The 24,049-nt window shown below is 38.9% G+C and overlaps 1 protein-coding gene across 3 annotated transcripts in view; it reads left to right on the forward strand.

The window, feature by feature from the left end:
- Window positions 1-1,111: 1,111 nt before the first annotated feature.
- The window catches only part of tfpia (tissue factor pathway inhibitor a), a 39,021-nt gene continuing 16,083 nt past the window's right edge, over window positions 1,112-24,049 (forward strand). Inside the window, exons 1-2 of one of the 3 annotated variants that reach the window (XM_044217421.1) lie at window positions 1,112-1,412; window positions 23,222-23,425. In XM_044217421.1, the coding sequence (XP_044073356.1) occupies window positions 1,325-1,412; window positions 23,222-23,425 (292 nt within the window). In that variant the 5' untranslated portion in view covers window positions 1,112-1,324. Of the gene's footprint in view, window positions 1,413-18,505; window positions 18,643-23,221; window positions 23,426-24,049 lie in introns of those variants that run through there. The other 2 variants (XM_044217422.1, XM_044217423.1) reach the window with 2 other exon arrangements.

Below are 24,049 nucleotides of genomic sequence, written 5' to 3' on the forward strand. Positions count from 1 at the left end.
AAGTCCGCCTACCAGTACCTCTAAAGCTTAAACAAATGAACTTGTCTGGTTTTTGTATGGATTAAACAAATGAAAGTGTAAAAACAACAATTTGCCATTTTACAGGGGTTATGTGCCGGACTATTTCTTGGCCCGGGACCAGTAACGTCCTGGAGCTGCCTAGCGACTGGTCCTGGTTACGATATGAGCAGTGAGCTGGTACATTGTCTGTGTGCGCTTTATCTTTCTGTTATTAAGATATTTAAATATTGAGGTTTAAATTTTGTTACAATTGTTACAACTTGTGTCCATGTGGAGTCTCCACCATGTGAAGTAGCCCAGTTTACTGTGGCTTTAACAAATGCCATTGCCTTTGCTTTCATCTTAAGACCAGTCAGTCAATTTTAATTATATATCCCAAAGTCAGAAATGTGTCTCACAGGGCTTTATAATCTGTACAGCAGACGACACCCATCTTTAGACAGTGAAAGCCAGAATTTTTTTTCTGGGCGACCTCCAACTGTGTATCAAATCTCTAGACTTGGCAGTAGTGTAGCCATCCATATTTAACATAGTGTTTTACACAAATCCAGTGCGGTATTAAACACAGTGTAATGAATTCATTCAAGTTATGAAAGTATGGGGTACAAAGGGGCTGGCAGACTATAATTTCAGCATATATGTGCCAGTTTGAAGCTCAATTACAGTTTATGTCACTAGTAGAGGCCTGGAGGAGCTGAAAGGGGTTTCAAAACCTCTCCAAAGGCCATAACTCACTACAAATGTCCTGAATGAAACAGACAGCTGAGTCTGAGTAATAGGTTCCAGATGAAAATGTCTCATCACTGTGAGATAAATTGCTGCGGATTAGTGTTGATGAGGGGTTGGGAAGATGCAACCTGGTTGACTTGCTACAGTTCATCTACTCCCAATAGAGACAGAGAGAGAGAGAGCTTGTGAGTGTGCTAAACAGCATGATTGAGTTTTCTGCTGAGATGCCATTGGACCATTGCACAGGTTGTCCACAATCTTATTAAAGCATTTAGGCGACATTCCTTATAAGGCAAAATGATAAGAGGGTAATATAATACATTTTAAAAATCCTCGTTGCTTTTCATTTAATTCCTCGTAAAACGTTATAAGTCAAGGGGAATATTTTATTTCCTCACACTGAAGTGTCCCTCCAGGAAATTACTGGGGATTTCAATTTCATAGTGCCAGCAGACTGGCACAGTGTTATTAAACGGAAGTACGCACCCACACACTCACAACTTCAGCCCTTCAACTTCATGAAGTTTTCCTGTAAACTTTACATTCAGCGCGGATCAGCCCCCCGTTCAGCAGCATGGCTCTATCCAACAAGTGCTGGATTTTTTGCGCCGTTTCCTTCTTCTGTGTCGCCCGTTTAGGGTCTTGCAGAAGAAATAGAGAAGGTAAGATGATTGAAAAACGTATGTATGTGCAGATTATTATTTTAACTGTGTTCACCGTGTTCACAGTTGGTGTTGTACGACAACACGAGGGAACGTTTTCGTCCCGAAACTCGTGCGTAAATTGGAGCTGGGTCCGAAGTTTGTATATATTGACACTACTATATGTCCTGGCTTCAGTTTATTCATGTTTGGACTTTGTATGTAGTGTGTTACCTTGTAGTACGTGTTGTTATCGCTGTAATATTCCTATAATTTTCGTTGTTTTTGCCGTGATAATTGTCTTTCACAATTAAAGCGTAAACTCACTTTCAAACAGAATATCTGCGCCTCAGAGTGACTCGTTAAACTGGCTGATACTTGTAAAATAACAAATTGGCTTCTGTATCTTGCAGTTTGGCTCAGGGAGTGTAATAATCATGTGTAATACCCCACACAGCAATAATATACGATCCATATTCTAATCAATGCTTTGACTGAAATCCTGCTCCATATCAACGCCACAGTTGACGCACTACTGAGTTTGTTTTGCTGTGCTGGAGGCTTTGGTAAGTCCTTATTAGTGAGGGCAGAGATGTGGCGTCAGGCAGGGCCAAAGTCCACACCGACAGCAGTTCTCATACCGGCCGACCCACACCTGAACCGCCTGGCACCTCCTCCTGTCCTGTCATGTGCAACAACAGCCTCCCAGGCGATAATGAGGCTGTTGGGATTGGATGTCAGATACTCAACAAGCTGAGAAAGGTCTGAGTAGAAACAGGTCTGGTCCAAAGTGGTGGAGAAACTGTAATACTCCTCTTCTACTCCTCCATCCCTGACAGCAAACACTCTGAGCTGACCTGACGTCAAGATGAAAACTATGCAGTTAAGAGTCCAGAAAGGTCATTCCAAGTGTGGTAGATCAGATATTGGCAGAAGGCAGTTGATAGGTTAGGTGATGAACTGCAACATTCCCTGTACGCCATTAATGCCAATATGTGCCTTCTCTTATCTTTCAGTGACATACAGCCGGTTTTATACATCATTTCCTTGTATGGAAGGAACATTTACAGTGTATGAGCAGAATTTGTATTGAAGCATGAAGGCTGAAAACCTTCTTATGGAGAGAAAATGTGACAATATGTTGTTGTTAGAAACATGTTACAAATAAACACAATTCTTGAAAGCATTGTTCTTAAAATACTCACGCTTTGTCGACAATGTCAAAGCCATTTCCTATATTTCTGTCAACCCCCCATACTTGTTACAAATAATTTTTACCTTAAGAACTAACACAGTTTAGATTGCCCTTCATGTGTTGCATTGTGGTCGCCTTGGCCAGGGCCAGATCAACCCTCCAGTGGGCCTCGGAGGAAAATTAAGCTGCGGGCCCCTTTTGACTCCCCTGGTTCTTCCTACTCTCTGTGCATTGTATGTGTATCCTGTTGTGTTTAAGTACCCATCAGGTACAGTGCACACTGCAGACAACTCATGGCAGCTTCGAAATAAAGGCAATTCCAGAGGCCCAGAAACCAACCTCTACACCTGGAATACTTTCTACTATACTATTAATCAAAATACCACCAAATAATTGCCACCCAGTGAACCTGCAAGGTATGATAATGATAATAGTTTATTTATAGAGCACTTTTCAAGCAAGAAGCACAAACTGCAAACCAAAGTCAGGAAAATAAGGGGTTAGAAGTTCAGTGATCTACTCCGTTGCCAGACCATGCAAAGCCTTAAATGTAATTAATGGTCGTTTACAATGACATCTGAAAGAGATTGGAAGCCAGTGCAGCGGAGGCAAAGCTGGTGTGTTGTGTGAGAAACACTTTGTTCTGGTCAGTAGTTTGGCTGCTGAATTTTCGACTGTTAGATCGACCGTTCAGACAAGAAAACAAGGCATTTATTTTATATAATTAACCTTTATTTAACCAGGAAGTCCCTTGAGATTAAAATCTCCTTTTCGAGGGAGACCTTGCCAAGATAGCACACCATAGTCGAGACAGGAGGGTAATGTACACGCGTGTACAATTTTCTCTGTTACTAAGCAAACGATTTTATCTAATTTTGAAGATATTCCTCAGCTGATAACAACATGTCTGGACTCATTTCTGTATATTTTGCTTCAGGCTCAAGCCACAGCCCAAAACATGCCGATTGATATATACTTTTGTAAAATATTAAATGGTGCTGCAGTATAAGCAGCTACTTTGGTGTAAGAGCAAGCATCACATGTTTGACATAAGGTATTGTGTCTTATCTGAATGTATTTGAATTAAATGTATTTGAGCTTTATTTATTACAGGATTGGACATTCTCATACCCTTTCCTTAAGAAAGCATTTTACATATTTTGCATATAAGAGGCTCCAGTTTCCCGCAAGCCATCAGCTGACGTTTATTGATGGTTAACATTTGCAAACAACACACGTTTAGTGTTTTAACCTTAAAGCACATAAGGACAATTAAGCTGAGTGTTTAAATATTCCAAAACAAAAACTGAGCCTCAAGGCAGTATTACAAAAACGCATTACCATTTGGCAATAATGCTTTGCATCCATCAGAGATATGAGAATACAAGCCATAGGTAAATACAGAGAAGTAATTTGGGCTACTTACATTACAATGGCCTTCAACAAGGTTTTGTTTATAGAATCTTATACTATTTTACTATTTGCATATAATTTAGGTGCTCTTGAGAGGTAAAACAATAAGAAGCTCAATGAGCCTCTGAAACTAAACACCAGTATCATTGGTGCACGGTCTTGGTAGCTTCACTAATTGTGTCACAGAGGCATAAACATTGTGTCTCATTAATTTGTGGAGAAATTTAATTAGATGCTCACTTGCTGTTTGAAGTGGTCCTTTTATTAGGGAGCCTCAGGCCATAGACAGCGAGGAAACTGTGTAGCATGTGCCATCTTAATTAGCGTTTGCAATATAGAGTAGATTTCAGAAAAGTACTAGCCTAAACTGTCACTAAAAACCATTTTCATGTTCATTAGATGAATACACCTTTAACTGGAAGGTGTAGACACTTCTCTGCCTTGTCAATTAGGTGTTACCTAGTGTTTTCTGCACTTACCAGTATGCTGGCCTTTAGGAGAAAATGTCTCGACATGAATCTCACCTTGAAGCAATTTCACTGCAGCAAAAGCAGCAGCTCTTTCTGGGGGAGACGCCAGCATTATAATACAGACTAGCAATGAATCAAACTTCATGAAAAGTCTCTGAAAGATGCCATTCACTACTCTCTGTTCTCTGTTTGTACATGCACACACACACACTCCCACTTTCCACGCATGATATTTGTTGAGTCTTGTTTGTTCTTTTTTGTTTTTAATTCTTTGTTTTTAAGTTTTTACAAATTCAGTTTTTGTTTACCACGCCGACTTATTTAATGATTTCTTAACTGGGTTATTTATGACTGACTACTGCAGTCTTTGTTGTCCCCAAGTAATCCATCCTAGCGTATACTAGCTGTAGACTTGAGACTTGGACATGAGTCAGACTCGAGTCAAATGAGGACTTGCAACTTGCCTTGGACTCATCTGCTGTGAGACTGGACTTGACTGCCTGAGGACTCGACTTGATTTGAGACATGAAGGAAAACAGCTGAGGAGACTTGTCTTGGTGTCCCATAAATATTGACATATACTCTACTGTGCGTAGTTATGCCTTTAGGAGTTCTGCTTAACTGTCGAGAATAATTAATAACATAATGGGGATGACTAGTACACACTTGCAGTTGTAGCAGGTTGCACAAAAATAACTCCAAATTAGGTTAGAGAATGGACAGCACTGTACAGTACACTGTAAAATATTAATACTAATTAATAAAACTGCAAATGCCAAGTTGTTTCAAGATAAAAATATGAGTCACCAATCTGCCTTTAAGCTAGCTAAACTAATTCTGTTGATTTGTTCATTAGGTGTACTGTAATATATAGTGAGTTAGCTGAACTTAAATAAGTTAGACTAACTTAGGTTCAGCTCGCAACTGTTTAGGTACGTTGACAGCTGCCAGTTAGGCTTGATTTGCAGTTCTGTTTATTTTTTCACTAGTAAAGCTAGTTCTATTGTAATTTCCATATGAAGCAGCAGGAAAAACTTGTTTTCAGGCTGGACTGATTAAATAATAATGGTCAGTAGTGGAAATGAGTTGTGTGAGTCATGATGACAGTAAGGAATATGTCATCTCTGCTGTAAAAAAGACATTTTTGTGCCCATTAATAACAGCCATCAAAGTGATTTTCCAGTCTTTGTCAGGCATTTCTTCAGCTTGCTGATCATCACTGCCTCATACATTACCAAGAAACTCAATATGTGACATTGTTTTGTAATGGAAAAACAGACTTGATTAAAACCCATTGGTGCATGTGGCCTAGCATTGACATTCCCAGCTTGCTGCCAGCATAGCATTACTGTAGCTTACTGTACTTCTCACAGGCAAAGGGTTGAATTCTGCTCGAGGTGATGCCTCTAGCTCGTACACTTGTTATCTAGTTATCATGTGTTTGTTGTCTCTGTGTTTTCCTCTCACTGTATCAATAAATTACAGTGAGTATACAGTTTATATTCCCATGTAGTTCATATATAATACGTACGCCGATACTGCATATGAATACACAGCTGAATAAGGACGCCCCACAGCTGAGCGGGAGTCATGGACTCATTATGACACTCACATTATGTAATCTAATTGACTGGGAACAAATTGTGATTTTGTTTGACTTAACACTGGAACCGCCAGGAGTCGCTGTATACCTTAAACCGACAACGGGTAAAATGTACCCGCTATTAGAATGCATTGATATTGTGATTATTTCTGCTACGCGTTGCTCACACTTTGTGCAGACATTCAGCACCTTGGGTGTGCACTTCCCACAAACAGCATCCCAGCACTTCAGGCATTTACAGAATGTTTATGTTGCGTTTGCATTCTGCCTTCACCACACAGGTCATTTTGACCCGGCAGTCAACCCAGGACATGTCGCTCAATCCTGAGGCCTCTCCTTCACTCAATGCATAGAGCAAGTCTAGTCCCTGTTTTGCATTCATAACCCTCTTTCTCTAAACTGAAGGTTAGCCTATGACTTGACACAGCTGTATCACCACGGTAGCAGAAGGCGAAAGGCGCCAATAGAATGTTTATCTAAATGTGTGAAATTAATAGGACGAAAATGACTGCATTCTCGATCGGGGTAAATTTTACCCGCTGGTGCATATAGGTATAAATGCCCATTTTTAAAATCTGGCTTTATCTTGACAAATTTTAACAATAGATGAGTGCTACATAACACTTTTATGAAAAGTCAAAGACTGGGGGACTTGAATACTGTATTGAAACAAAGTTAATTCAATTCAATTCACTTTTATTTATATAGCGCCAATTCATCACAGAAGTTATCTCATTGCACTTTTCCTATAGAGCAGGTCTAGACCATACTCTTTATAATATTATTTACAGAGACCCAACAAGTTACAATCGAAAAACATCAGCAGGTGAATTTTACCTGTTGGCAGTTCTAGTGTTAAACAACTATAGAGTGACTGTAGAGTTCAAAAGTCCTTGCTGATTCATTTGCTGCAAATAAAGGACACCTGGGTGTATAACATGACAGCAGGGATGGTAGTTTAGAGCACTAGTTGACTTTGTTTTCTGGGCGTGGTGGGCATAAAGAAACTTGAGTTAGTCAGTGAACTCCAAGCTATTTCCTGAACAATATACAGTAAACAATAGACTGTAACACAACGTTTCTACACATGATTTATCATATGTACAACACAGATGCTCAACCAAAAGACTTTGCTCCGGGGAAAGTGGTTCTGAGCGTCAAACCTTTGAATCATTGTTATCCTACCTCCAGATAAAAGGCTGAGTACATTGCAATATGATGACGATATGTGTCCTGTGTGAGAAAATGACTGTCCACTCGAGGTTGACGCATCAGTGGAGATGACAAATGTACTCGGAGGAGTATGAGCCAGAGGTTAATCTGTGTGTCCTTTGCACTGTTGCCTGTAGAAATTGGCAAAGGCTACTTCCTTGGATTTATATTTAGAGAAAAGATAGGTGGTCATTTCTCCACTAACTTGACAAGATGGTTAAGTTAGCCTTTTCTTTCGCAGTTGCAGCAGGGTAGCCTCGGAACAGAAGGCAGTTCAGGAGCAGACTCATTTTCAAAACAGAGAAATCTCTGTGCCATCTTATTTGCTCACTAGCAGGAGAAGATAGCCCAGCTCACGGGCACCGGCTAATAGTGATATACCAAATGGATAAAAATAAGTTTTATGATGTAATGTTACTGTCAGAATCATATAGCTGTGCAACAATCAATGGTTGTCATTTGTCTGCATTGGAAGTGTCAGATACAAACATTCTGCATAAAACCACTTGTTAGGTTGCTCTAAAGTGAGCAGGAAATTGAAATTTTGTGCCATCACCAGGTGCAAGCTAACATAACATGATGTGAACATAATGTGATATACACCTGATGTCATTGGAGCTGAAGCAATTAGTGGATTAATCACTTAGTCTATCAACATAAATATAATCAGCAAACAATTTTGATAATCAATTAATAATTTTAGTAATTTATCAAGTAAAAATGACAAACATTCTCTGGCTCCAGCTTCTCCAGTGTGAGGATTTACTGCTTTTCTTTGTTTTAAATCATTGTAATATGAATATATTTGGGGTTTTTGACTGTTGACATTTGAAGACCACCTTTGATTCTGGAGGGATTTGTTTCTGTTTTTTTGCCATTTTAAAGACTTAACTATTTATTGATTAATAAAAGAAAACAAAAGAAGAATTGATTATACATTTGTTGTAGCCCTACATGTCACGTTATCCCCAGAGCAAAGTTGAAGCATCAGTTATGGGATTTATAGCAAATCCAGTGCACCTGCTGTGAACACTAGATTTTTCATTTTAGAGCATTATAATTTCTGATTCTAAAATAATGGCTACACACTACACTGGCCATGCTAGCCATGTTTAGCCCCTGTAGTATAACCACCGTTAATAAAAATTCTGATAATGCGTGCCATAAACAAACATAGGTTACTGACTCTGGTTTCTTTTGGTTTCTAGTTGAGTTGGAAGGATGATGCACTTTGTTATAATAGTCCAGTGTTAACACAGATTGGGCTGATATATATATATATATATATATATATATATATATATATATATGTGTATGTATGCACATATGCACACTTTCTGGTTTTAGTAATGTTGCTTAATTACTTCAGGAGATAAAAAACAGACAAAAGTAAGCCTTTTGTTCAAATGACCCTTCGTCTGTCTGCACAGTGTGTTGTATCCTGAAAGGCAGTGTGTGGACAACAGAGTCTGCAGCTGGGGATACATTATTACTGTCTCTCTGTAGCTTACAGGAAGCTTTAATCTCTTGAATGTTGCCACATAATTGGATACATATTTCGCATGTTTCACAGGGGGTGGATGACACCAACAAGGATACTAATTAGGGATGTAGTCCTGTCCTATTCATGCCTTCATGACTCACTCACTTTGGTTTGTTTAAAAAGATAGTGGTATCTTTTCTGAGCCTGGAAAGTTTTTGCAACAGAGTCCAACTGGCCATCTGCAGATGGATATGACTATGCTAGCGTTTCCTGTATGAGTCGTACCGACGATAATTGTAAGCTTTATTTAAGGGAGAGAGTAACAGGAAGTGATGCATCTTTCAGGATACTGAACTTCTGGGAGATAACAATTATTGTAAGTCCCTTGGAAATGAGCAATGTACAGATGCCAAAAATGTAAATGTAAATATGGCCTGAGATATGTATTTAATGACGTTTGATTGCTTGTGTTATTGTATTATTTATTGTATTGTTTTATTTTAAAGAGTGTCAGAAATGACAAAACAGCTTGTAGTAGTGATGCCACAAAAATATATAGCAGGAAAAACGAAGGTGCAGAAAGAAGGTGTGCAGACTAATTGTAAGCTTTGTACTCAACCATAGCAACTAATGCCAGAGTGTACAAAAGGTTTAGGGAATAAAAGAAAGAGTTGAACTAAGTCTGAACTTGTTGAAGTAGCACTCAAAGAAAATGATCACTTTGTCTTCACTCTATGCCAGTTCAGACACGATGGGAGTGGACGACGGGCTTCTTGTTTTTGACTGCTTGATGTACTCCAAAGATGCTCAGAATAAATATAAATATAAAATATATTTACTAAAAGTGACCAAATGACGGACTAAAATGTAATGTGAAAAATTGACACGCTGAGGTTAAATTAATGTCAAGTTTAAGAGAAGATACGGACATCTGCTGTCGGGGCTGTGTGTACTTGAATGTGTTTGGATCTGTCTTTGTTTACTTTCAGCCCTACAATTTCTAACGCACACAGAGCAGAGCTGTGTCAGGTTCAATGCAAGTCCATCAAAATTAAAACATGTTGCGCAACTCTTCTCCAGTACACCATTCTTTATTTATTGGCGCTTTCAGCTATCTTGCCTTCAGCTGTACAACAAGACCTTTAAACAGATGAACATGACCAAGATTCAACAAAGAAAAAGATAACAGGAAAAATGCAAACCATGTCAACAAGCTCTTTCTTTGACAGATTTACACCATTTTCAGATACAAATAGTGCAGCTGGCTGATGATTTAAGCAAAATTGTGTGACCTAAGTGTTATATAGGGAATATAAACTCTCAGTGTGAGAATGGAACTGTAGAAATAAAATCAACATTTTGTTATTAGAAATGTGGTATTTGTAAATGCATACTGAGATTTGCGAATATGCAAATATATATATATTTTCTTGTTACACAACTTCAACTTGGTCTGTTTTTTTATCATACACAGCTTCTTTGCTCTCTCACTTTAGACTGAAGAGGTTGGTACTGAACCATTTGTGAGAACTACACAGACATTCTCATACAGACATTCATGGTTCCCAGAGGATGTATCCTAATAACTTTGGTGATCTGCTGACTTTTCATGTAGCATCATCAGGTCAAAATGTCAATTTGTTCAATGCTTTATGAGTAAATACTTGCAAAACTAATGACATTCCCATCAGCCTCAGCTGTAATTTGTGTTTAGTGCTAATTACACCACCTCTAAAATCCGCTTCGCAATCTGTCTGAACACACAGTAAGTCTTTTTTAAACAGTATATGATCACCACCGGGCTTAAAATAACAGTTTGCTCTGGTTAAGAGGAGCATTGACTTTTGAGAGGAATTTGCAGACATGCTACATGAATTCTGCTAACCTTTTCTGTTGAGATGTCTACAATAATGACAGGGAATCAGTGACCACATCAGAGAGGATAGCAATAGATGCTGCTTATTTGGACAAAATGGAGATAAAACACAAAAAAACTGGAATCTCAGCTGAACATTAAGTGTATTTTTATGTGTAATAATTTGCTCCTTAGGTTTGATCCTAGCAGCAGCAGGGTTAATCCTTCTCGGGAAAGGATGCTGTCAAGCTAAACTTTTAGTCTCACTAAAGCTCATCAATTGCCAATAGAAGAACCATTCCCTTTTTCTCATTTGTATTGTTTGAATGATAACCTGCATTGCAGGAAAGGGCCGCTGTATCGACCCTCTCATCTAATCAAGAGTGCATCTACAGTACAAGCGGTGGAGGATGACATTTGCACAGACGGTGAATGAGCCACTTGCTCTCGCTTTCGTCTGTCTCATTGCTGTGTAATCACGTCCACATCAACGAGGCTAAGACACCAAACATTCGTGGCTACAGCCTGTAGAGTCCTTGAAGGTCCATTCAATATTTATATTCAATAACATATGTGCGCTATTGAAGATGCATTTAGAAAAATAGCAAATTGCCAACCTGCATTGTCCAATACAACAGGTTATTATTTTCATGTGGTGAAAGCTCTCAGTGGTTGTTCAAAAACCTGCGGTGCGGTCTTATCCTGTGGGAATTATTGACTTGCTAAAGTGTTGTCTTTTTCTGATTTTCTGACAGCAAATAGTGTTGCCCTGTGGCAAACAACACACATCACAATGGTGTGATAGTACAGATAGGGAATAGGCTTATATTTATTCATAGTGTCATTGTAATTAGTCAGTACAGCTAAAATCTCTAATTGTTCGTCTGGTGCTGCATTGAATATTATAGGAGTCAAAGGTTATCCACCTCTTCAGTAAAACATTAAGGGTTCCTCACTTTAAGCTAAGCTAAACATTCATATATGCCTATGGTAGTCAAGCTACATTAGACCAAGAGGTAATGTGCTGTTGGCCTCAGGGGTTGTGCACGATGTAGGCTCATATACTTATTTATTGTGTTTGTAATTTGTTAATGTTGTACATTCACTTACATGGCTTATTCTAATTAGTGCTTATCTACAGTTACATGAGGCCCAATACAAGTTTTCCCCAAGATGACAATAAATCAGCAGAATGATAGAGCAGACTTTTACTTGTGTGTACCGAGGTAACAGTTTTGCCTTTAAAGAAAATCCTGTTCTGTTTCACCCAGGCTTCACTGTCTAGCAGACTCTTATAGCAGCTGAAATGAACATTTATCTACATTAATTACACAGAAAATGTGACATGTGACTGGTTGCCACATAGCAAATTAATCAGTTTGAACTTTGCCCTCTGTGCTGCCTGGTTTACACATCCTGGACATCTGATCCCTGATCTCCTGGAGGCAATCAGGGGGCATGACCATTCTGGTTGCTCCTAATGACACAACAGCACCATGCCATGTGGAGGTGAGCCACCTGCAATGCTTTAAGCTTGATATTATATTATTTTCCTCCACTTTATGCTGTAATTACATGCAGGAAATCGACAAGTGAGATTTTCTTTGTGTCTCAGGTTTGGATGATCTAAACTCAGCTATTTAAGTTTACAGGGAGCTTAGTGGGAATTAAGTTTTACATGTTTAAAGATCTGAGACAAGTAAATCATTTGGTACGTGAGCAGGGCAAAGAAACCTGAGCAGCAGCCAGTGTATAATTAAATAGCCCAAAATATTCACAAGATATCACTGGGAAGCTTCGTAGACCTTCATCGACATAAACACAAGTAAAACATTTCAGAAACTGCCATAGATTTTTCTGCTTGTGTTTAAATAGTTGTTAAAAATTCTGTCCCCTTTTGCTAAATAGCCTGGCAGCCCAGGGACTGAATCCCACTGTGGCTTTTCAGAATCTTCCTTCTTGTGTCATTTAAATTAGGTCTAGCTTTTGTGAGACCAGCAATATGATAATACATTCTACTGGCCTACATTGCTAAATGTGTCAGTAATTATTTTTACTATCAAAATGTACATCTGATATTAAAATATGATACTATGCTGACAGAACACACTTCTGGTGTTAAAGTTTAACTTAAATCCTGATATTTGATTTAAGTTATCAGCTTTATAGCCTTTAACCTACAAATAAGCAGCTGCGCGGACATTGTTACTTTCCCATTGTGTGAGATTCAAATTATGTAGTCAGATTTTATGTAACATTAGAATTTTCTTAATTAACAGTTGTTCAGAGCCCCTGTTTCACTTCAGGCAGTCACAGAAATTTGAATCTAATCACATTCTAACATGCCAGTTCTCTTTATATTGAAAGCCTTTGATTTTTCCACCCTTGAACATTTTTATTACTGGTTTCAACACCTCCATTCTTGTGAATCATTTGGTTGCTATCGCAAGTGATGTGATGAATAATTCAAGAGTGTTTTGTAATTGGGACCCTCTCAATTTGGCAGATGGTTCCTTGGTACTTTCTCCCCTACAGGCTTGTGCAACTTATGGCAAACTTATGCCCACATCATTGTTTGCCATATGCTCCTTCTGGACTGAGAAGTTGCCAACTTCTGTCAAATTAAAGGGCCAGCCACCATTTTGCTCCTACAGATACATGCTTGATTTCTTGCAAAGGTATGACCGGGGTGAGGAAATCTGTCACCAACTTGTACTTCAACTAATCATATACACCCCAGTGACAAAGTGCATTTCCTGGGATGCACTCTAATGAGTGCATCCCAGGAAATGCACTTTGTCCATCTGATTGGCTAAGAAGCAGCCGAGACAGACTCTAATTGGCATTGAGTGAGATTGTTCAGTTCGCCAGCGCTCAGACTTTGCAAATGTCAGAGTGCGGATTTGGCAGAATCACTGAAGTGAAAGGGATTTCTGGTTTCCACTATTGTTGTGTTATCAAGACCAAGTGGGAAACAGGTGGGGGCTCAACTTAGATATTGCCAGGAAAAGATAATGACATTGCAGAGGGACAGCGTGGAGATTTCCACCGCTGAGCTGACATTGGAGAAAAGTCAGTTGATAAAAAACGCTGTTCAGGTTTGCAGCTGCCAGATATAAGGAAGCGAGTTAAAGCCTTGAACAGGCAGACAGAAAGTTAGATAATTTATTTTTTGTTTATCTGTCTAGAGTCTCCTGTTTGAAAGAGCAAGACAAAAAAAACCTTCAGAGGTTGTGGGTCGAAAAGGCAAGCCGAGATGAATGTTAAATCTGGCTTGGCACGGACAAATGGGTCTACAAAATCTATCGAGTTGTGGAGCGACAATTAACTTGCTCATTGCATCCCTCCTCCCTCACCACCTGCCATACCAACACGCATGCTCTGATTAAAAATGCATGGGTCTATACACAGGCCTTTTAGATTTTAGATAATTAAGGTTTCCCTGCAGTGCTACTAGTTAGAGTAAAGGAGAAAGCAATCTTTTTAGCAGCACCAGATAAAAAATAGTAATGGCTTGCACAGAGACCTGAAGGCTAACTTTGTGGTTAAAGAAATTATATGATCTTTCATGCGACTGTACCATGAGTGCAAAGTTTTTCCACTTGGGCGTCTCCAGCAACAATCAAACCACCAATCCTGACGGAGTTTGTGTCATGCTGTTTGTACTGAGCTATGCAGGACCAGGCCTGTTCCTGCCCAAACACAAGTAGCTTCATCACCCAATCTTCAGGGTAGCCCCCAGTCTGTTTCCCAACCACACAATGTGAGCTCTTAAAGCTTTTATTGTTCGTAGAAATGGCAACAGATTTCTCCTGGAGGCATAAACGTGTCCGTGTTTCAGGGGGATTCCTTGATCTGCTGGAGACAGTGCTTTTGAAGGTGCTTGAAGCCCATTTTAATCTCCCAACGTGAAGCGCCGTAGGAAGTGCTCTCCATGTTTGCAAGATCGCTGCAGGAATGAGGTCATCTCTCTATAGCTGCTTAAAGGCCAAAGTCTACAGCCTTAATGATCTGCATTTATAATGATCTGCATTTATAATGATCTGCATGATCATTGTCATTGTTTCTTTCTAGTTTTCCCGTACCCCCTCTTTTTCAGGTTCTCTATTATTGAGCTGATCACCGCTTATTTTGCTGTTAGTGACCTCGGAGTCAATCTTCACACTTGATACAAGTGTTGTGAAAGGAGCTGTGCTCTTCTTGTATTTCATCCAATTTGACAGTATGTCTTGTCATAAAATCGACATATTTCACAATATGTTGACACTAAAAGTAGAAGAGTAAGAAAACAGTGCAACACTGAAACACTATACTCCAGTTTGATTCCACACAGCAGTCCCAGTTTGTGGTGTTTAAATGTTCATTGATAATGACGCCATGTCTTAAAATAACAATAAAAGTAACCAGTTTATTAGTACATCGTTTGGTATTCTGTGTGAATAAATATTATTGATGTATGTTTCGGTCTACCATATGACTGGAACACAACACTGCTAATAGTGTTTCTTAACTGTGTGGTCAAGACCCCACATGGGGATGCCTCACAAGCAGATGGAGTTAATGTGACATTTTATATTATGTTTATATTAGCATTAGTAGGGCAGAACAGTAATTCATATTTATATCAAAATCACAGTTTGAAAGAGTGATATTTTCTAAATTTCCAAATACTATTTTGCACACATACATGTCTAGTCCTTGAATTTAATAAAAGTCCCACTTTTTCAAACAAAAAAGTTGTGTTCTTAGGGACAATAAAGTATTATATAAAATGTGCACAGGCACACACACACAGAAACACACAAATACAAATAATGATGGTAGCCTTATTTGTTCTGAGTTCAGCTGTGAAACCTTGGGACAGGCTGTGACACACCCTCAGCCCTTTGGCCACGGGCCTCAGGGTGCTGATAAACACTGACAGCTTTTCTCACATTGCAGGCCTATCTACTCTGGCACGGCTGAGCCACGCTTTTTGTTTTTCATCAAAGCACATGCATACTGCTCTGACCAAGTGTTGCAATCCAACATACCATTATTGTGCTCCTCGCTTCATGAACCATTTAGCTAAGGGAGTCACTAAAGAAATGAGAGTTCCAACAGCGGTGACTGACTTGACTATTGATATATATGCATTTCACACAGGGATGACCGAGTTCAACTTACAGTGTTTTTAAAGCGATGTTCGCTTCAGTTGTTTTTCCTATTTCGGTGAAGTAACCACATGAATATGCCACCTCTGATTCTATCAAGTCCTGGAAGTCTTAAGTTTTTATTATTTCAACCTTGACTCATTGATGATGTCACTGATTGGAGATTGAGGCCAGGTGATGTGCTTAAATATGCAAGGCTGTATCTGACACTTTTGTTTGTTTGTTGCTGCAAAGAAGACCGACTGTATTTGAAACGTTGGTGTTACAAAAAAATCATTGGAGCTCAGTGCGTGGACATCCTCAAACATGCTAAAGTAACAACAATAAAGTAATAAAAACAAAATGCTTAACACATCCAGGTCCTCATTACCTTGTTATGTTTGTTAGTTAGCATGGTATTTCAAAGACTACAACAGATTTCTAAAACAAAATTGGGTCAAATTGTTAGATAGGCCAAAGAAGACAACGGTTCGTAGATATCTTACGAAAAGTAATGGACCATTTTTCATGCATAATCCTACAAATGTCCAGCAACAGGCATACCGGACCTTCGTCGTCATGGCAACAATAAACACATGGTTAACGTTGTGAAACGGTCATAGTTAGGTTATGTTTAGGCACCAAAACTACTTGGTTAGGTTTAGGAAAAGCTCACGGCCACGGTTAAAATAAGTAAGTTACGTTAGTAACTCACAGTAAGTCACGTGACATAAACACGTAAGTCTTAACCTAACTTAAAATGACTCAACATTGACTTTTAGTTTCACGCAGGACACAAACCGGGGTCTCCCAGGTGAAAGACCTGTATTTGACCCATCTCTCCACCCCGCCCACCTCCCTATATGGACTTTGACGCTCTTTATGCTTCCTCATTTGACTTCCTCCTTTGATCCCATTATAATTACTGAGGCCACTAGAGGTTGCTGCCTAGTGATAAATGTAACTACCTCCTGGCTCTCTATTACGTGGGTTATATACAAATTTTAGTGCGTTGGTATGACTATGAAAAGTGAATGAGAAAACCCTCAAGAAGAACAAATTAGTTTGTTTTTTTTAGTAAAATAAGTATGTTTTTGTACCTGTGAGGCACAGAAGCAAAATTAATTTCTCTTGGATTTTCTTGGTGCAAACCATATTCAGTATAAACATAGGCCACACCCATTTACACCTACTCAATATTTCTGCCATTTTTACATTTTTACAAGCACATTTTTCAAAATTTTTTCCAACAAATTTCATCCAATCATCCCCAAATGTGGTGCATAACAAAGTGTATTTATTTGTTTTTCATATGCCATAACATTTTTTCACAACTGGTTGCTAAATTATTGTTGTCAAGTCAGTTTTATTTATATAGCCCAAAATCACAAATTTGCCACAGAGGGCTTTACAATCTGTATAACATTCCTTTATCCTTAGGCCTTTGATTGCCATAATTCTTGAATGTATTGTGCTTTTACAAACAAATTCAGAAGAGGATTCAAAGTGGCGCCTGGTGGGCTTGATAATTTAAACTGCCTTAATTCAATGGTTTCTCATGTGGCATTTACAATTTGTCATTGTACAAAAATATTTTCAAAATCAACATGATGGTGTAGATTTAGATCCAGATGTAGATTAAAAATGTAAAAAAGTTTTGTTATTAAAATCACAAATTGTGAGAATTGTACAGCCTTGTGGCTGCCCGTGGCTGTGGTATGTGCTCTCTGACTGCTTTTTAGTTTAAGCTGTTTTTGCTCCAATTATCTCTGTGCTGTGTTCTGTCTTTTTGGTTTAGAATTAATACTATTTCAGCTGTGTTTTTAAGAGAGATGGAAAATTAAAGCCCCACCTAAGCTATTTAAACACCAGGATTTCTGCTCCACCATTTTTGTAAATGCTGTCATTATTGTGCTGTATTAGCACCTAATCAGACACAATAAATACCTCAGCACTGTAGGGAGGCATCAGTAAATTACTGAATAAGATCATAAGAATGATATTTTAGACTTAAATAATGAGTACACATTAAAATGGTGTATTCTGGCCATTTACTTGCACTTTTCTTCTCACCCCACTTGTTGTCATTATTTTCTTTTCATTGTTTCTATTTGTGCAAAGGTCTCTGAACATGGTTATTTTTTACACTTATTCAACTTAGTCAGCAAATGTTTTTATGCATATGCTTTTTCCATTGTTTCTTAGTAAGTTTCTTTCTCAATTACACAGCATGGGAAAATGTTTAGAAGGATACCCTTAAGAAAGCATAGAAACAATTTTCTCACTGTCATGGAGTGTAAAGTCATATAGTTCGGCTGTAGATGACAAAACAACTGAGAGCTGACAAGACTGTGGCATTGTTCTCTTCTTTTTCCCTGTTTCTGTCAACATCTGTCTCACTTTCTCCAGCTGTTTTATTAGTACATCATACTTCACTCTCATCCTGATAACAGTTTGTTCTCTTTGTTGTTTTGTCTTTTATTGAGTCATCAGTAATGGGCTGTTTTTAGTTTTTTGCTGCCCCATGGCTGCTGTGCACTTAGTCCTTAAGTCCCCTTTGCTAAAAGACCTAGAAATGGAGCTACAGGATAATCTTCCTGTATATTAAACAAGCTGGGACTGGGCCTCAAACCGACTCAACCTGCCCATCTTTGGAATTACAGAGGTGCTTGGCACTGTGTACATGTTGAGTAACTCAGATCTTTATCCAAATGTGTGAGTGTGTGTGCAAATCCTGGCCAAGCTAAGTCTGTCAGCAATACTCAGGAGACTAGCTGCCAATGGAAATTTGACGCATCTAAAATCTGTTTCCCTGTTCAGCATGGCCTATATTTCAAGGAGCTGGCTGATTTGTTGTTTGTCTTTAAATGGTTTTGCTGATGCATTGTGTGAGTAGAACTATATTTATTTACCTTCTGTTAAACAATATGGAGAATTCCTGAGGATAGATCTGGAGCTTTGGAGGGATTTGTGGATTGCTCGGAAAGAATGTTTGCATTCAGAGCTCTTGCAAGGGGTGTGCAAATCTGTTTTTTTTCACCTAGTTTACTTCAAAGATTAATTTCTAGTGTGCGGATTTCATTATGCATAATAAAGCTCATATGAACACAAATACAATTATTCATAAAAAAATACTTTAGCAGTTCTGCTGTTCATTCCCTTTGTTTTGATGTCACTGGAGGTAGAGTAGTTGTGTGTTATAAAGTCGACAAGATACGCAAAGCTGTCACATCATCATATAAATTCTCATATAAAAGCCGATACTCAAATAATGGCTGGGGTGTGGCCAGTCCATACAAATAAAGGTTGGTCACTAATAAAGGCTGGGTTAAAAACATTGAAATTACCTGTAGCCTGCTACAACAGCTCACATTTAAAATGTTGTATAATGTACATTTCCACTGCACTAATTCCATCAGTACAACGACAGTCATGTTATGCTCTCCACTCTGCTGCTCTTAGTTTCTCTCTTTTAACGGAAATAATGTTTTCATACTCTTAATTCATTCCAGACGTTTCTACATTAAAAGACTGCCTATAAAGGCTGTAAGACTTTTAATGTGAAAATTCTGGAGGAAGTGTTGAGTTTCATTCATGGTAGCTTAACATAGTTTAGGGAAGAAGTGGCAAAGTGGCATGACTGTTGCTGTACTGTGTTATACTTGTTATTCTGAATTTATCAAGTCAAAAGGTAAACATAAAGGACTTTTTTTAGTTTGCATTAACTCGGGAACAGGGGAAATTATAAATAAATATAAAAAAATAAATGTTGAATATAAGTATGTCCCACATAAAGGCCTAGTTCTCTCTGCCACTGAGGTAAATATAGCCACTATTTGAGAATTTACGGTAATATTACGCCAAGTTTATATGTGAAAACAATCAACTCATCACCACATAACAACAAATAACCACCCAGCCACCAAGTAAAATCAATACCAAATAAAATATTTTGCACAAAAAACTCACTTACACACATGCTCAGATCAGTATGTTTGAAGCTATTTAAACAAGCAACAAAATAATGTAAACATTTAGCACATTTGATCCAGACACTCTAATACAGCTACCATTGTAGGTTCACTCACTGACCGGTGATGCTGGTGACTGATCACTGCAAGTTTTTACAGCTTCTTCCTGTGTCCATTTTACATTTGATTAAAAATATACCAAATGAATGACGCACCTTATGTCACTGTATGACACTACTGAGTGTTGCTAACCTACAGTACAAGGGGCCGTCGGGTGTCACTAAGAAAATTTAAATAGAGGAGTGGGCACAGGTTAAGCTCGAAGTTAAAACTTTGCTTTGGCATTGTCTCTATTCCTCGATTCATCTTCACTGGATAACTATTACAGTTACTATTCACAATATGATTCCCCCATGGGTGCTCACAATTGCCCATGAGTACCCAAGCTCCCAATCGTCCACAGAATCTGCACCTATGTATTGTACTGTGGTGCTTTGAATGTATACTTCACTGGGAATTAAGTATTTTAGGCCCACTGTATGTTAAACATCTATCCTAAGTTGCAGTGTGTATTTTTTAAAAATTGACTTTAAAAGATCTCCTTTGTGCGTGCAAGAATGTGTCTCTGTGGGTGCACATGTTTGCATGTGTCTGTGTGTTCTTGCAGAGAAATCTGGCTCTTAACTTTCTCTGAGGTTGTGTTTCTTTTGGACTGCCTTATTGTCTCTGTCTGGATATTGGACACGAGTGATTAAAGAACACACTGTTTATTGTACTTTGGTCCGTCTCAGACAAAAGGAGCAGAAATCAATAGGAAGAACCTGTTTTCTTCTCTCTCCTTGGGTGGCCAAATTCTGACTTATTGAACACTCGTATTTACAAGATTTACATAAAACCAGTCTGAACCACATCTGTTTCCCCAAAAAGAAATGATTCTGTTGTAGTGTGAGGCATCCAATGACAAAGAAGAGAGCAAACAATCTCAACCTGTCATTATTTCTCTGTAAAGTTTGTTCAGTGAGGTTCGGCAATGAGATGAGTTTACATAGCCAAAATGGGGTACTAGACAGAGACCCAGATTGCCTGTGTCGCTGTGTAATTTCTCCCCTGCTAGACGACCCAATCTTCTACTGCTTATCAGACACGACAAGAAGAACGTAAATAAAAAATACCACAAGTCTCTGCAGGGACGCCCCGCTGCCCTCACCCCACCTCCCACATGCAATTGCAATACCACAGGTCGGGTGGAAGGAAGGAGATTGGGAGTATTTGATTGGTGTCCCCAATCCCTGGTTATAAGTCAGAATTGGACAGGTGAAGGAGGGGGGCAGGTTGTAGTGGTGAGCTGCTGCCCTCATTACCTCGCCTGGCTGAGGGACTGTTTGTTGACTGCTGTGCTGATAGGACTGGGCAGGGTGGTTCCCATTAGAGGATGTACTTTGATAGAACTTTGTACCTTACAGGAAAGAAAATTTAATGTTTGTTTTCCAAGCTTTCCAGTCACACCAGGACAAGAAATAGAACTGGATGATGATTAAACTACCTATGAGCTAAATGATTAAAAAAAACATATGTTTTCAGTTTAGTGTTTACCAAAAGCACAAAAGCTCAGTCCAAAAATACTCAGTCTACAGCCATGCTAGCGGCTCTGTGAAGCTGTACTTAGGCACAGAGGTGCTTTGAGCTAAATGCTAACGTCACTACATCAAACATACTAACAATAACAATGTTTATTTATTTTTACCATGTTCAACACCTTAGTTTAGCATGTTAGCAGTGGGGGGATGCCATCCCCCTTGTTAGCAAAATGACCAAATTTGTCCCCCTTGTTCTCCTGCGCATAAGATGCTCTGTGCTTTGTCTCGTAGTGGCGCTCTGCATTGCTGCTTTTAATAATCGCCATGATCTCAGAACATATGAGACATACTGGTTTTGAACTACCCGAGGGACTCATCTGTGTTCCTGTGTGTGCATGTGTATCTCACTCACTCACAGATTTGATTGGCTGAGTAGCATCACGTGAGATGATTTACAACCCTGGGCCGCTAAACCAGTGCCTGGTTTCACTGGATAAGAGAAAGGTTTGATCTGCAGGCGACACTAGATGAATTGTCAGAGGATCACCAAAGTCAGTCAGGCTTCATCCTCTAGGGAACATGAAAGTCTGCACAAACATTTAATGGTAATCCATCTAATAGTAGTTGAGATATTTCAATCTGAACTAAAGTGGTGGACCAGTTAACCAACAGACCAACATCGCCACACCGCTGGCATGGCTACAAACTTGACCGGGCATTCACATTCCAGCTCATTACCTTAGTTGCATTTTGCTTTTCTACCCTTTATATCATTCTCCACTCTGTGCTGATATCGTGTAAAATCCAGTGAAAGCAGAACTTTAAAAGCATTCAGTGGGAGATCATGTAATATCAAGGTTATCGAATATTAACAAGCAATGCAGAAAGACATTTTAAACACTGTCACTCAAGTCTTGGCCATCTGTCAATCCCTTTGGACAGAGATCCCTCTCTTCTCAGTGGGTTTTGAAGTAACTGCACCGCTACAGACGGGCATAACACAGACCTGACCTAAAAACAGCAGGGATGAGGGCAGAGAAAGCCATTTCCCAGCAGCACACTGAGATAGTGATTTAACATTCGCAACAGTGGTTAGTAGAACTCAAAGGGTTTCATGTCACCTCTTTCCCGGATCTGACAAAGCCAGCTTTTATGAATGATAATGACAGTAGAGAAGTGTGTCTATGCAGAGCTAATTCACTGTCGACAAATGTATCTGATCTTGACAATTATGAATAATGCAAGCTCTGTCTTTGTCCAACCGAATATTAACTATACATCCACTGATCGAACATGCTCTCCACAACAGGGCAGCTTATTTTAAAATACACTCTGATCATCCATTCTCTCAATCAGTGCAATATACTGCTTGATCTGCTGCAGTGCAAACTGTTGCAGTGTGCTGCATTCTGTGAAATTTACGCTGCTTTCACTCATTCTTCTCCTGCCAGCTGCCACCTGCCTGCTTTTATGTACTGGGGGGATTTAGGTGCTCCCTGATGGTTCCTTATTTTCAGTGCAAGTACAAAACCTAAACCAGAAGTTGAGTTTTAAGTTATTTTATTTAAAAAAAAATATGAGTGGCTTTTCTGACTTTTCCAATTTTGCATATTTTTAATTAATCAGTCTAAATGTTCAGTCAAGTCACACAGCTCACCATGCTTTGTTGCGGAGGGAGACTGTGTGAAGGACTTGGTAATGGCAGAGTATCTAAAAACAAGTAAGCTGTCAAACCATACACCGAAGTCTTTTGAAAATTATACTGGCACGCAACTTTACCTTATCTCAAAGCCTGAGGTTAGAGTTTGATGCTGTGACCTAATTTCTTCCCTCACACACACACACACACACAAAAAAAATCCATTTTAGAGTGCCATAAGATGCAGAGTACTAAAAGTTTTCTTTTTATCCCACCTCAGCAGATGGAGCACAACCCGAGCTCTTTATCTTCAATGAGTTGTGCGCCCTGAAGGACGAGCAAGGGCCTTGCAAGGCCATTAAGGACAGATTCTTCTTCAGTGTCGACACAGGACGCTGTGAGCCGTTTGAATATGGAGGCTGTGGGGGAAACGCCAACAATTTTGAGACCTTGGAAACTTGTGAGGAAATGTGTGTTGTCTCAGGTGAGTCTGACCCTTTGGCTGACACTTACAACTACATTATAAAACAGTTTTTGACACTTTTCCAAAGATTCACCTTGATACTTGAGCAAATGTAACCATCTCCACTTGAAGTTCACAGTAACAGTGAAAGTGACACTGACCCCAACGTTATTGATTCAAAGTAAAGAGATTCAAAAGGATTATTTTTCATAATCACAGTACAAAGGACAAAGATGTATTATTGCTTTGCATTGTTATGTTGTTGTTAGCAAATAATCAGTTTTGTTTTCAAGGACTGTGTTCCTCATTAGACTTTATTGCCACCTTGGGCATAAAATCCTATTACAAAGTCATTTTGTTGGTATGCAGCTAAAATGGAACATTGCCAGCACATTAATTCTGAACAGTTTTCCTGGAGGCATCTGGTTAATGAAAAAAATGGGCACTTTTAAGAGAGGCAGCCAGTATTGTATTATTTATAGGTTACACATACTAAATTGATGATTTAAAAAGAATTCATTAATAACAAATAACAGAGTCTTCAAAATATTGGATTTCCCAATTCTGATGTCTCAGGCTGAAAATGGATTTTAAATATTTTTAAACTGACCATGATAGTATATAATCCAAAATTCGTAATGAAAC

The sequence above is a fragment of the Siniperca chuatsi genome, linkage group LG12 (genome assembly GCF_020085105.1).
Source record: "Siniperca chuatsi isolate FFG_IHB_CAS linkage group LG12, ASM2008510v1, whole genome shotgun sequence".
NCBI classification, from domain to species: domain Eukaryota; kingdom Metazoa; phylum Chordata; class Actinopteri; order Centrarchiformes; family Sinipercidae; genus Siniperca; species Siniperca chuatsi.